Source organism: Dreissena polymorpha, chromosome 12 (assembly GCF_020536995.1).
Source record: "Dreissena polymorpha isolate Duluth1 chromosome 12, UMN_Dpol_1.0, whole genome shotgun sequence".
NCBI classification, from domain to species: Eukaryota; Metazoa; Mollusca; class Bivalvia; order Myida; family Dreissenidae; genus Dreissena; species Dreissena polymorpha.
The window spans coordinates 64,718,229-64,733,801 of NC_068366.1; the positions used below are offsets into that span (position 1 = coordinate 64,718,229).

A 15,573-nucleotide genomic window follows, 5' to 3' on the forward strand; every position below is an offset into this window, starting at 1 on the left:
AACAAACATCTATTTTTAGAAAACGCATTTTCATAAAACGTAGGTATAGGCTTTTCATAAAATGCTATTCTCAGTAGTACAGATTTACAGAATATAAAAAGCAGAAAAATCGAATTCGAAAACATTTTATTGAAGTATAGATATAGTAAACCAAAATGCAAATTCGACCGTCGGATGTGCTTTTTTCACAGGACTCAATGAATAATTATTTATTTTAACTAAACAAGAAAACAAACATCTATTTTTAGAAAACGCATTTCCATAAAAACCTAGGTAGGCATTTTCAGAAAATGCTATTCTCAGTAGTACATATTAACAGTATATAAAAAGCAGAGAATCTGAATTCGAAAACATTTTCTTGGAGTAGATCTATAAAATGCGAATTCGACCGTCGGATGTTCTTTTTTCACAGGACTCAATAAATAATTATTTCGACGATAAATCCGACTATGGCGGGGTATTGATAGGAGAAACATTAGATGATATTTGCGAAGGAAGGTAAGTATGTATTCTATATTTTTTCTTAATATGTGATTCTTAGTCGATATGTGGTAAAAAATAATGTACGAATACTTATCTATGATAGATATAAATATATATTACCAAGGGCAAACACTATTTATGCGTAATTATATGTATAGTGACCGATCGTGGCGTAAACATGCACGTGTCGTACCCCCTCTCCTCCCTCCACACCCTAGATTACCCATTTCACGCAAGACGTTCAGCATGATCCCGGGAGGGGGGGGGGGGGGGTAACTTCCCAAATTTTAGGGTAGGGGTGTCCCGCTGAGACTTCCGAAATGTGACCCATTTTTATACCGGAACTCTGATAAATTAGACCCATTTTAATACAATATTTTTGAAAAAGCATACCCATTTGTATACGATACCATTGAGAAAGTGGACCCATTTCAATACAAGAAGTTTGATAAACTTGACCCATTTAAACACTAGAATTTGATAAAGTGGACACATTTCATACTAGAAATTTAATCTCTTTCATATCAATACAGTATACTTATTGAATTTGCTATTATATCTTTCCCGCTACTGAAATTTACTTTTTGATACCCATTTATATACAAGAATGACATTTATCATATCCATTTTGATACTGATACTTTCAAATCTATATGCATTTATATACAAGCAAATTTATGATTTCAATACCCTTATCTTTACTTAGATGCTCAAAACCATACCCATTGTATAATATTAGTCGAAAAACACACCCCATAAAATCAGCACATCCCCTATTTACCCGTATACAGGAAGTTACCCACCCCCCCACCCACGGGAACATGATCATGTTAGAACAAAAGTGTTCATACGATAATACACTTATAAAAAGGAGCTTAATATTGCCGACCGAAGCCTGACAAGAAGTGCTTCACATTTATCTAGCATTTCCAAATTATTCTCTAAAAAAATGAGTGTTGATATATTTCATGCTATGTGTTGGAGCGGTGAAAAATGCAATTGAATGGTAACCGGGTCTCTTGATTCTTATTAAAGTTATCACATAATTTTTTAATCGGGTTTGGTGCTGTAGAGGTTGCTTCTGAAGTTCTGTTACTAAAAAAGTCGCTGTTTATCTGTTCTGACAAAACAACATTTCGGTTACAGGACGAGCATAGATGAGATTCCGCCTATCATTGTGGTTGATTACGATGGAGAATGGGTGACGGTCGACAACCGCCGCCTTTGGGTATTCCGAGAGCTTGAGCGCCTTGGCGCCTGCCGTCACATCGACGTCGATGTAGGCTTCTTCATTCCGGACGCGAAAATGACGTCAACCAATGGAGGCGCTTCAGTGCACGTACGCAGAAACCCTGGCGGGTACTGGCACAAACGACCAGACGGGGCTTACAAGAGGATGAATGGGAATTGGGATACGTGTTATTCGGATGATTCAGACGATTGTATTCAAACAACAAGAATATATAGCGGCTCCTTGGAGAGTTACCCCGGGTCATCAGTTCCTCCTTCATATAACGATACCAGTAAGAATACTTATGCTTCAGCCGTAGCTAGGAAGGTTTACTACAATTCGCCTCCTAGTTTCGTCACGACCAACTCATACGAACAGCAGTCGAACCGGGATACGATAATCCAAGAGAGCTGTGTCACATCCGCTAAAACAGGCAGTCAATACTTGCTGGAAACTAACACAAGTACGACCAGAGAAGAAAACAATTATCAGTCGTCTTACAAAAGCTCAAATGTACGATTTACAGCATCGGCGATTCAAACAGATTCCAGTGAACGGAAGAAAAACGATTCATGGTGCAATATTTTGTAACCGTGTGGTGTGCGACAGGGTTTCAGTATCTTTTACGGACTAATCCGTATATTTGCTGGTGTAAATCAGTTTTGTATTCATGTGTCATATGATAGTTACGCGAATGTTCAAAAGTGTTTGTTTTCATCGAAAGTTGAGAAGTGTTTATTTATTTGTGCAAACTTTTATTGCTGGTCGGTATCAAATGAGTTTATGTGTTGTAAATAATATGTTTGATTATTTGTGCAAAATTTCGCTGCTAGTCGGTATCAAATATTTTTATTTATTGTAAATAAGGTGTTTACTTATTTGCTCACAGTTTAATTGCTAGTCGGTACGAGATGTGTTAATTGCTGGTAAATAACGTGCTACGCTATTTGTTCCTTCTATAATTGCTAGTCGGTACGAGATGTGTTCATTGCTAGTAAATAACTTGTTACATTATTTGTTCCCACTATAATTGCTAGTCGGTACGAGATGTGTTTATTGCTTGTAAATAAAGTGTTAAATTATTGGTTCACACTTTAAGTGCTAGTCGGTGTTAAATATATTCATGTGATGAAAATAAATGCGATTTTTGTCTTGATTTTTCGCGGTATCTGACAATGTTTCAGTCATTAAACAGCGGCCAGTTAACACCGCGCGTTAACTGGGTAAGCGTGTTAACTTGTACTAAGTCACATACTTAAAGGGGCAACAGTCACACTGAAATTTGTATGACTATGCGGCCGCACTTGGCATTGTATATGAAGTTAACGGATCATGTAGTTTAGCGCTCAATTAACTGAGCTAGCCGCCAAAGGCACATTAATGAGTAATCATAATTATCAATAGTCTCAAATGCTTCTTCATTTTATGTCAAAGACTGAAAACTTCACGGATTAAAGAGCACTTTCCCTGCAAGTTTACGGACCTCGATACCATAATTTAATTAAACGTAAGAAAAAACATTCTTACCGTTCTTGCCGTTACATTATGCATCAAACTGAATGTCCAGCGCCTTTTGAAACCTTTGTTTATATAAATTTCAACTGGCCGACATTTTAAACACAATAGTGATTTCATGGGGCCAACGCGAAGGTGTGTCTTTACGTTGTGAAGATTTCATAATTAAATCGGGTCAGATCGTTGACGAGTAGGTCGCGCGAGTTGTGTGTCGTGTATTTTCTTGAAATTTGACTCAGCATTTGTAAAAATATTGCAAGATATGTACATTTCCAGAAAGGAAATTCATTTCTGCGTTGAATAAGACCAAGTTCGTGAAAATCGCTGCAAAATTTATGAAGTAATAGCTGTTCCAAGCGATGCAACCCCTTTTCGGGTCATTTCGAGTTGAACACCTTATTATAAATATAAGGCATAGTGAATTTTTATGATGTTTATAATCAAATTATATCATAGTCGCATGCTAACCACCTGTGCAATCAAATACAATATGCTTCAATATACCTATTTACACATATGTTTTTAAATCGCATTAAGGCAACTGCCATTATATCGATTTTCAATAAAATTATTTAAAACATAGTACGATAATGGTTTGTATTATCCGCTAACGAGTGGAGGAAACGGGATCATGCATGACTTTAAAATCACCATAAAGGTTAAACGTTATTGGATTGTCATAACATATAGAAAACAATTAGGTTTGTTTACTGGACCATTTTTTAAACATGTTCCGCTTAATTAAGTTGCTATATTTTGGTTTCGATACTTGATGCTATCATGACATTGCATGACAAACATCAAAACGTGTGTACCTTTATCACATACATATAATTAAGTTAATATATCTGTATAATCCGTTTTAGAGAATGTTTATTCAGCGCAGTGACATTATGGTTTATATATACTTTAAAAATAATAGTAGTAAGATCATTTATCCAGGAATCTGATCACTTGCATCATCTGTTTAAAGATGATTTATTTTGCGTCCGAGGTTAAGCTAACGTCCGGAAATATTTAAATGAAAAATATACGATGGCGAAAACTAGAAGGTCAGTAGATTGTACATGTATTTTTCAACATAGTTCACCTTAGTTTAAAAACCGGACGTTGTTTGATAGGGCGACGATAAATTCATCAACACATGTGCAGAAACATACTATAAAACCCCATTTGGAAACACGGAAACGTTTTTAAGTTGTGACATCTAGTTTAAAACAGTAAATCGATTTTTTTTTGCCCGTGTGACGAGCACATTTCAAGCCAATGAAACCACTTACGACATAAAACGATTGCTTTCAAAAAGGCACTAAAGAGAAAAATGTTACAAATTCATAAATTATTCACCCTGATTTTGTTTTCTAATTTCCGGTCCAAAGCGCCACTTTTCAAGTGTAATTGGGTCGTTTATACAGCCGTAAAAACTCTAAATTTAAGGACACTTTCAAAATCAGTCTCCATTATTTTAGATATAATTAATATTTAAAGAAATACAGGTGTTCGAAAATGTAGACACACTAAAAATATTGTATTGATGATCAGGTACGGGTATGCAATGTGTATAGCGTAAATGTTTTAAAGAATAATAGCGAGTTCTTGTAAAATACTACGCCATATAATTTTAATTACTTTTACATATTCCACTTTAAGATGTTTGGTGAAACAATAGTCTATATCCAATATTCACAGCTATTTACCCAATAACGCAAACGTAATGGTCCATTGCCTTAGGGCATTCGTCTGTCAGGTTTTATGATCTTAATCCGGTTGTAAAACACATGATCGACGTGCCATCAGATAGATAAGCGTAACTAGGCAGAATTCTTGTAAAATAGCATTGTTAAACAAACTTTCCAACAAGTAAGTGTAATTACTAATTACTTATGGACGAAAACTGTCTGAATACTTAGAGACGCGAAATTATAAAAAAAATTTGGCTTACGGGGATATCCGAAAATTTAGTGTCCGAAAATTTACAGTAATTACGGGTACATGCATCCCCATAAAGAAGTGGCGACAGTAGTTATCTGACGTGATACGCGGTTATCGTAAAATTTATAATGCAATCGAAGTCAAATGCATTTCAGCATACCACGTAGAAGATTTTGTGACGTTTGTGGAAATTTAAAAAAAGGGGTTTCGGCCACCAAAAATGTTTTCTTCGCAGGATTCAATTGTTTCCGTGATAACAAGTAGATATGAGAAAAATTGACATCTGTGAGGAATGCTATGAAACGTTGTTTGTTTCCGAAACAATGTTGTTGTTTTTACGCTTAGAGGTGAAGTTAATACAGCAACAGTCGAATACATTTAGTCATTTTAAAATGTTGTTTTCCCATTCCCCATTATACGTATATTGTTGTCCAGGACCTTGGAAGTATGCATATCTTCACATTTATCTCTTGTCCGTTGATTTGCTTTTATATTGACTTTGACTTGTAAAAGTGTTTGCCACGAATGCATAATTTTGTCGTTTTAAGGGCCTAATCAGTTGCAAGTTTCTAACAACCGGCCGATCTTGATATTTGGTTATTTTTGCCCTTACCGGTTTTACAATTTTAGTCTTGACATTGACGTCACCACGTTGGTAACGCAGGATGGCCGACAACAGGTTTCTTCTGGTTTTCTGGTCAGACACAAGAAAATATACAAAAAAGTACATTTTATGGAATCTATTTGGTTCGTAAAAGCGTATACACAAATTGAGAAGCATGTGACAAATTCTTCGCGTGGGTTATAATATATTCAGTCCTAATATTTTTTGAAAGAACTGTGTGAATTTGTTAAGTTCGACCATTGCCGATTCCTCTGTTTTCACCATCATGATGAACCCGTGCTCCTCGCTGGGGACGTACGAATGCTCAACCGTTACTCCCACGAGTCTTAGACGCTCCGCTAGTAGAAAGCCGTCATCTCGGAGCACGTCAAACTCACAATTCATGATGTAGGCGGGTGGCAGCGCGGCCAGGTCTTCATCCGGTGCAATCAGCGGCGAGAACATTGGATGTGTTATTACGCTCAGAATTTCCTTCACTTCGTCAGCATTTACAGAAGCCTTTCCTGATAGAGGCGTGTCTGATTCAGCATCTTCGTCATTAGTTGTTAGTAATGATGAAGCAACGTGCTCTCTTAGCTTCTCATCTAGATAGCTATATTGTTCGTTATTGTTGAAAAATTCGTAAAATCGAAGATCCCCAAATGCGTAGCGAAGCATGTATTTTAGCATCCGGGGTTTATTCAGGAAGCAAGGACCGTTTTCGTACTTCCGGAAGCTTGGAAGCCGCAAATCCACAGCTTGCAGGGATGGGTAGTCAAGAGACATGAACTTGATTGCTCGCTCCGGGTAGTTGGAATCAAGGGAAATGTTGAGTGACACGGCCGCTACAAGGTTGCCACCCGCGCTGTCACCTTGAACACAAACAACAGGAGACATACATCGACTTAATTTGTAATTTAACCGATGCGGATGTCTGCTGCATCCGTAAACAACTTCGATTTGATCTACATACCTTGGTCTTATCCGCCTTACAAGTTTATTAGGGATAAAACTCTGAGCAACTATTAAGATGTGTTACGAAATTTAAGTTATACCAGATATAAATTATATGTAAACAAGAGATGTGTTTGTCAGAAACACAATGCCCCCTATTGCGCCGCTTTGAAATAAAATTTCAATATATCATTTGGCAGGTTTAGAAATTATCTCCCTTTAAAGCTTGTTACTTCCCTTGGATTTTGTTTTTTGACCTTTGACCTTGAAGGATGACCTTGACCTTTCACCACTCAAAATGTGCAGCTTCATGAGACACACATGCATGCCAAATATCAAGTTGCTATCTTCAATATTGCAAAAGTTATGGCCAATGTTAAAGTTTTTGGACGGACGGACGGACAGACGGACAGTTCAACTGCTATATGCCACCCTACCGGCAGCATAAAAAGACACTGTAATTTAAACTCCATATTGAGGTGAACAGTCTGAACCGGTTTTTCAAAATCCTATCATGAACCGCGACATGCGGAAATGGGTCTTATGTCATATAACGTCATGCAAGTAGCTACTGACTATATTGCGCTGATGCAGAAGGCATACGACGGATTTTCACATGACGCGGCTCGTTTGCATGCATGTGATGTTAGAGCTCAATGGAGTTCTATTTTCCTTCTAAAATGCTTAACATTGCCTTTGACCTACATCTTTCACACTGACCACACACTTATTCATATGGTTCATGGCAAAATATGCGGTGCTTACTGCTATATAGATGGACCTTTGTGCATAGTCACTTCACAAAACCTAAATGCGTGGGCAATTTGGATTGTGGACAAGTTTTGGGACAGACGAATGAACAAACTGTTGGATTGTTTTAGCTCATTACCTACTGCACACGTGGACATACAAAGTAGAGATAGCTCTACCTTTAAGTCCTATTTTCTCTTGGTGAATGCCGTATTTTTCTGGGTTGTTCAAAATGTGTCGGGTAACCATCAGGCAGTCTTCAAAAGGGATGGGGAATTTGAATTTTGGAGCCAGTCGATAACTGAAAACATGGGTTAAAAGGATACAGCCATTCAAATGGAAACGGTTCAATTAATTAATTAAATTTTATTTACAAATTATTTAGAAATGAAACCAGTATGGCATCTTTAACGTTTTCGCCGACGAAATGATAAAGTTGACAAAACAATGCAAGCGCTTACTTGATGGACAGCACGACTGCGTTTGTCTTCCTCACCATTTCTCTTATGTAATTAGCATAGTGGGCTGGACAATAAAGAAGAAATATGTGTGAGTAAAATAAGCGGTTACATGTATTGACATAAAAAAAAATGTTCTATGATCTTGACTGCTGTATGCGATTTACCAATGCGATAAAATTACATCGCTCCTGTGGCGGTGGGTTTTGTTGACTTCTTAATGAACACTTATTATGAAAAATTAGTAATCCATTATGACACTTGAAACATATTTTTTATTAAAACATAGTTTATGAAAAAGAATATACTATTTTTCACATTACAACGCGGTATGCTATGAAGTAAGAGATTTGATGATAAGCAGCTAAAATATGAACCAATCCAATGTCTGCGAGGTCTATCTAAAATTATGATTAACAAGAGCTGTCAGTGGACAGCGCGCTCGACTATTCGAGTGCTTGACAGTATAACGTAAGCCATCATGGGGAAATTGTTCATATTCAATAATTTATTAGACGATCTTTCAAAAATAAAAAAGGAAAAAAAAAATATTGTTTTTTTTTTTTGTTTTTTTTTTTTTTGGGGGGGGGGGGGGGGGTAGGGGGGGGGATAATTTATTAAATGATGTTTAAAAAAAATGGGGGGGTGGGGGTTAGGGGGGTGAGAGGGGGTATAATGTGGGGTGTGGTAATTTATTAGATGACGTTTAAAAAAAATGTTTTTTTTTGGAGGGGTGGGGGGTAAAGGGGTGGGGGGTGAGAGTGGGGGTATAGAATAGACGATGTTTAAAAAAAAATTTGGGGGGGGTGGGGGGTAGGGGCGGTGGGGGTGAGAGGGGGGGTATAATGTGGTGTGTGGTAATTTATTAGACGATGTTTAAATATAAATTATTATTTTTTTGGGGGGAGGGGTTTGAGGTTGGGGGAGGGAGGGATTCTGGTAGGGGCGTGGGGTATTGTTTAGGTGGAATCCATTGTGGTATTCAGGTAAGTGTTGTTTTGTCAAAGTAATAATAAAATGTGATCATAAATAAAGAAGTTATGACAATTTAAGCAAAAGGTTCAATTATCTAAGTGTAAAAGGGGCCATAATTATGTAAAAATGCTTGATACAGTCGTCTGCTCTTGTTTATAGGTTAGGGTCACGTTGGTAAACAAGTATGCAACATATAAAAGCAATATGTCAAAGGATATAGGAAATATTTGGGTAGTACGCAAACTTTAACATAGATTTATCAATAATATGCATATTCTAAGTATAAAAGGGGCAATAATTATGACAAAATGCTTGATAGAGTTGTCTGCTCTTGTTTATAGGTTGGGGTGATGTTGGTAAACACGTATGCAAAATATAAAAGCAATATGTCAAGGGACAATGAAAATAAACGGGGTAGTACGAAAACTTTAACATTTGCTGCATATTCTAAGTGGAAAAGGGGCCATAATTATGACAATATGCTTGATAGAGTTGTCTGCTCTTATTTATAGGTTGGGGTCATGTTGGTAAACAAGTATGCAAAATATGAAAGCAATATGTCAAGGGACAAAGAAAATGTTTGGGGTAGTACGAAAACTTTAACATTTGCACGCAGGCGCTAACGCTGACACCGGGGTGAGTAGGATAGCTCCACTATATATATTTCATATATAATAGTCGATCTAAAAACAATCAAATATCTTTGTTTGGTGTTGAGCTATGATCAAGAACATTCATAGCTCTGCTAAAAGTAACCGTGAGTTATTATCGGAAAGCGTCCAATTGTTGAGGAGTAACCTTAAAAAATAATCGGGAACAATCAAATCCATATAAGGCGTAACCATAATCTATTATCGGGACCAATCGAATCCACTGGAGTAACTTTAAGCTATAATCGGGACCAATCGAATCAACTGGAGGAGTAACCTAAAGCTATAATCGGGACCAATCGAATCCACGTAAGGACTACCCTTTAGCTATGATCGGGGTTAATCAAATCCGGGTAATCAATCTCCATGCAGAGTTGCTCGTTCCGTGCTCTCACATACAATTTCTGCAATCACAAGAAAATCCTACCAGATTTGGTAGGATTTTATTGGTTTGGTTTAAGTATTATATTATGAAAAGTAGTAACAATTTCTATTATATTTTGAAAATAGTGTATAAGTTTAGATTCATAATAAAAGGAAATCATTTACATAAATTAATAAAAGTTAAAATAACAACGGTGAAATTATTGTACCAAGTGGCTAGACTATCATAACGTGGTTGGCTATGAAGGCAGGGATTTTAATCGAGTTATTCATTACATTATTTTCCAGCAGTCAGCTGGAAAGTCACACAAGGTTTCTTGTTCTCATTAGCGGAATCAATAACTCCAGACCAGTCTGCGTTATTATACAGGCTGGCCTGGCGTTACGCTGGCCACATATTGCACAACCCCTTTCAGCATGACTCTGCTCATAGGTTTATGTTATACTGTTGTACCGGGTGAAAGGGAGCAAAAGCCCCCGCCATGGATGTGAATGATGCCTGGGCGGGGCGAGTCACTCTCCTCGGTCGGGCGGAACACCGAGACCTCGACTCCCTCTATGGTAATAGTCTCCTCCTGTAAAACAACTCTAATTACTTTAAAGTGGAAGTTAAAAAAAAGCTGAACAAATACTTTTTGTGAAAACTCACCGTCCAATCAACTATGAACATATGTTTCTTATATTTTATAAATTGTATATAAATTATAAATTTGCATAGGACAAACGTAATTATTGTGGCATGTATGTTGATTCTGATCCTCATGACGGCGAAGATAATGTTAAAGTTAGGGAGTGGGTTCACAATAACGATGTCGATGTTGTTGTTGCTGTTAGCGTTGTTTTGGCACGAAGTTAATTGCGACAATGAAGTTTAAACATATAATAAAAAAATATAACTGCGCTTTACCTACCTTTACATCTGCGGCAGGTTGGTCTAGCAGGAGTATGATGTTATAAAACGAGTTGGCAGTTTGCACAGGATCTAGACCGATAAGTTCCCCCAAATAAGCCTGAAATTGTGTTGGTAAGTACAGAATTTAAAAAGCCCAGTACAGTCTAATACTGGTGTATAGTTCTCCCAAATTAGTCTGAAATTGTTTTGGTACATCTGTGTAAGTACAGAATTAAAAAAAGCCCAGAACAGTCATGTACTGGTGTATAACAAGAGTTCCGCGGTCGGAGACATATGCCCCCAAAACAGGGCTTTGAACTGGTGACCCCAATTTCAATAGGGGTCATCTACTGTCCAGGGCAAATGCACATGTGAAGTATCAAGCCAATCGGTCAATTCGTTGATGAGTTATTGATCAGAAATGATTTTCACACTAACTATGACAGTGAAATTGACCTTTGACCTAGTGACCCCAATTTCAACAGGGGTTATTTACTTTCCAAGGCCAATGCACATGTGAAATATCAAGCCAATCGGCCAATTCGTTGACGAGTTATTGATCGGAAACGAACTGGTCTACCGACAGACAGAAAGACCGACCGACATCAAGCAAAACAACATATCCCCTCTTTTTCGAAGGGGGCAAACTAAATCTGCTTATTATTTTAAACAAGAAATGTGTTTGTCAGAAACACTATGTCCCCTACTGCACCGCTTTGAAGCTATATATTTGACCTTGAAGGATGACCTTGACCTTTCACCACTCAAAATGTGCAGCTCCATGAGATACACATGCATGCCAAATATCAAGTTGCTATCTCCAATATTGCAAAAGTCATGGCAAATGTTTAAGTTTAACGCAAACACACAAACAAACCAACAGACAGGGCAAAAACAGTATGTCCCCCACTATAGTGGTGGGGGACATAAAAAGTATACATAATTTAAAAGACTATAATGCCAAACAAAATATTTTTTTAAGAAGGTAAAATAATATTTAAAGTGCAATAATTGTTTCCTTATGACTTTAAATCTTTTAATGTATGACCCAATCCTGTATTGAATTTTGAATGATATATATACTGCATGCATATAATAATTAAACTTAAATAGATTTTTTGCATTCTCAAATTTTCTGAATATTTGAGTTAATTTCAAACAAATTGTTTCGCAACATTCCTTGTCTTTAAAACTCAAACCTCTAAAAACCGTTTAAGCTTTTTCATGAAAATGCATAGATATTACTGACATCGATAAGGTACATAACAGATGCCCCACCACAAGGTCTTGAAACTTGAAGAACAGGCCAACCGCTGTCTTTGTGCCACGATTACTGGCCGTTTCTGGAAACCGCGGTCGCACATAGAATGCCAATAGGACGACCAAGAGTGACGTCAGAGCTGCATTCCTTAGTAACGCCATCCTATCAACCAATCAGCTGCCAGGCTTGTGAAGATTGACAGGGGCGCGTGCTGGAACACATGTATACGATACATATTTTGAAAATATTTAGTTTATTTTCAGGGTTGTAAGTTTATGATGTAGTGCTATCACTCTGGGTATCTATTCGATTACCCCATATAATGCTACTCCCAAATTGTGTTGACCTGCAAACTATTTCTACACTCAAGGTGCCCACCACACTATAGTACACATAGTTCAATACAGAATATTCAGGGGAGGTAAACGCTTTTAATCAATTCAAATTTCAAACACAGTAGTTTGCATGTGTTGAAGAGTAAAATTAGCTTTACATCTACTTTTTGTAGAAGAATACGCTTTGTTATTTTATATGTAGAACAATGGCAAAAGCATTTATGCATACCTGATTCAGAATATAATCGCCTGTTGCAACGCTCGACCATATCAAAGTTCAAAGTTTCATAAACCTAGACAAATACTGACAGACTGGTAATGCTTTATCTAGATCTCGTTGACAAACAAATACACCAGGGTTTTGAACGTGCACGCTACTCTCGTTTTTAATCCGAACACAAACACAGAGCCTAGCTTCAACTGCGGACGGAAACTTCGGTGATGGTGGGAATTGTCACGGTGGTTTGTGTTATTGAGTTATAAATTACATCTTAGAGCATAAAACATAATATATAACTGCTATAGTGTGAAAGTACTAGTGCATTCCGCTGTGCAGTATAGTTAACTTAATGTTAAACTACTAGTTAATATTTAAACACGCTTTTTACAATATGAAACTATAAATGACCGAGTTTATGACAGAGAAGGGCCGTGTGCACAAATCTTAAATTTTCAGTTGTTTTCCTTATTAATGAAATAATTAAATTAGTTAGATAAGCAAACTCTTGTAAACATGTACATTCAAGTCTGACGTCAACTGATCTGCGTCTGAATATATACAGGCAGTTTGAAATTATTTCGATTCCAAGAACAAACAATACCACAAACACAAGCTTACGAACTGTCAAAATAAATTAACATTTAGTTGCAATAATACCTCTCGAAGTCTTACTGAAACAGTCAATTTGGATGTGCTCTGAGGAAGAATCCTAGCCTGTCCGGTATTGAGCCCACAAACCAATCATTCATACGCCGGTAGCGAGGTTTGAGCCCGGGTTGGCGAGGTTAGAAGAGCGTGTACCAACCACTTCGCTAACAGGAAGCCCTAGCTGTCCTTTATATGTACTTTAATGCTCACATTTTACCAAGATATATACAGATGGTGTTTGTGTAACTGCGTTTTGGGATTTATAGCAGGTTTTGTGTTGTGTTGCATCATTTAGTTACTGTAATACAGTCACATCCGCTGGCGCTTGACGATACGGCCTACCTAAAAAGAAACTCGTCGAACACAATGGGATCTAATGTCACGAGAGTTGAAACGTATTTGAATATGTCATTTTAGATGCCGTTGATCATTATTCACAAAGAACGCCGCCATAACTCGCATGCCTTTATTATGTTGTAAATTAATGCATGAAACACATGAAGTCGGACGTAATAACGGATTGTTTAATGACACGCGATTTCAGTGAAAATCTTTATTTAAATTTCAAAAGTAGTACAGTTCATGAAACGGCTTACTGAATGATATGTACATTTATGTACTTATATGAGGTAGTGAGGTTTTAAAGTTTCAAATTCTTCCTTATAAAGATAATTTATTTATTAGAAGAATGAAATCTTCGTATAGGAAAAAGACACCTACATTTTCCAAAGGATGAAATAAATCAAAGTAGGTAACAATCTTTCGAAGCAATACATGTAGTACGTGACATCTGAGCTTTTTGTCCGCGTACATTGTAATATTATTTGGGTTATCATGAATGTCTATAGTCTTGAATTCTTCCTTTGGCAAAATATGTTGAAACATTTAATATCGGTTTATACATCATCGATCATGAAAGCATGCATGTTTTATCAGCCTAGTTTATATCTACACCAAGGCTTCCTGCTTAGCTTTTCAAATCAGTTGTGCTGCATTTTTGCTTGTAATAAAGCCAAGAACATAGCTAGACTTTATAGCGGACAGCGTTCCATATGACAAAAGACCCAATTTCGTATTTTGCGGCTCATTTTTCATCATGTATCAACACCGGTTAACAGAGGAAAGTGGAGTGGTGCAAGACGTTTAATACTGAATTAAGTAAATATCGAATACAATATTAAAGCAAATTTGATTTTTTAAGTTTAATGAATTGCAAATTGATTCTATTTTGGTAATTTAATTTACCTTACAAATAAGATAATACATTAAAAAGTATTGTGCGTATCACTTAGATATGGATTGTTTTGGGTTAACGATATTATGAAAACAAGAGCACCGCATAGCGGGTGCCAACGCTCGGCTGTGGGTGCAGTTTTGTCACAGTGACCTTGACCTTTTACCAGGTGACCCAAAAATGGGTGTGGTATGTTGAACTCATCAAGTTGCAGCTACATATGAAGTTTCAAAGTTGTAGGGGGAAGCACTTTGATTTTAGAGGCAATATTAAGGTTTTAGCACGGCGGAAGCGGACGACGAGCTGGCTATGACAATACCTTGGGTTTTCTCCGAAAACAGCCGAGCTAATAAGAGTGAAGATACAATGTGATAACGTTTTAACTTGAGTTGCTTTGAACCGTGTGATGCTATTATGTTCCAATTCGTTTCATGTTAAGTCATGATGTGGAGATCATGAACAATTATTGCTTTATTTCCATTTTATACTAATACGGACAGACGTGCAGCAGTTTTACTTTTTACACTTGACATGCATCAATCATCCGCACTTAATTTGATTAAATAGCAAACACTAAATATTAATAATTAAAAACAATAGAAAGAAGTGGAAATGTGTTTATTTCTTAAACAAAAAATGGTAAAACATAAAATATATGGTCTGTAACAGTCAAGCAAAAACTTGTAAAAACAAGAGCACCGCCTTGCGGGTGCAGACCGCTCATCTATTTTCTTTTTAAAGGTGAAGGGACTCTCATTTTCAATCACAAAGGAGGGAGGAGTGGAGTGAAGAGGGGTGTATAGTGTGGGGTTGTGGACATTTATTACATTATCTTCCCAAAAAGCGAAAAAAAAAAAAAAAAATCGGGGGGGGGGGGGGGGGGGGGTTTGGGTGCGATGGTTGGACGGTATTTCAAACATAACCGTTTTAAAAAAAAAATGGGGGGGGGTATAGTGTGAGGGTGTGGTGATAATTTGTGAGATGATCTTAAAAAAAAAAAAAAAAAAAATCAAAAAAAAAAATTGGGGGGTGGGGTGGGGTGGGGGG

At 37.0% G+C, this 15,573-nt stretch overlaps 2 protein-coding genes across 3 annotated transcripts; one reads left to right on the top strand and one right to left on the bottom strand.

Annotated features, from left to right (window-relative positions):
• The first annotated feature begins 101 nt into the window (after positions 1-101).
• LOC127852949 (uncharacterized) lies at positions 102-2,799 on the top strand. Of its 2 annotated transcripts, none has more exons than XM_052387034.1 (2): positions 102-502; positions 1,630-2,799. In XM_052387034.1, exons 1-2 carry the CDS (start codon positions 480-482, stop codon positions 2,303-2,305), a joined length of 699 nt encoding a protein of 232 aa, XP_052242994.1. In that variant the 5' UTR covers positions 102-479; the 3' UTR covers positions 2,306-2,799. The 2 variants fall into 2 exon arrangements, with proteins under 2 accessions (XP_052242994.1, XP_052242993.1); XM_052387033.1 differs by having other exon boundaries at positions 108-498.
• A 3,087-nt stretch (positions 2,800-5,886) lies between these two features.
• On the bottom strand, positions 5,887-12,819 carry LOC127852937 (arylacetamide deacetylase-like). The gene is made up of 7 exons (XM_052387018.1): positions 12,654-12,819; positions 12,107-12,300; positions 10,848-10,946; positions 10,391-10,511; positions 7,931-7,994; positions 7,649-7,770; positions 5,887-6,637 (listed from the first exon to the last, which is right to left on the bottom strand). The coding sequence occupies exons 2-7, from the start codon at positions 12,248-12,250 to the stop codon at positions 5,964-5,966; spliced, it is 1,224 nt and encodes a 407-aa protein (XP_052242978.1). The 5' UTR covers positions 12,251-12,300; positions 12,654-12,819; the 3' UTR covers positions 5,887-5,963.
• Between the last annotated feature and the right edge of the window lie 2,754 nt (positions 12,820-15,573).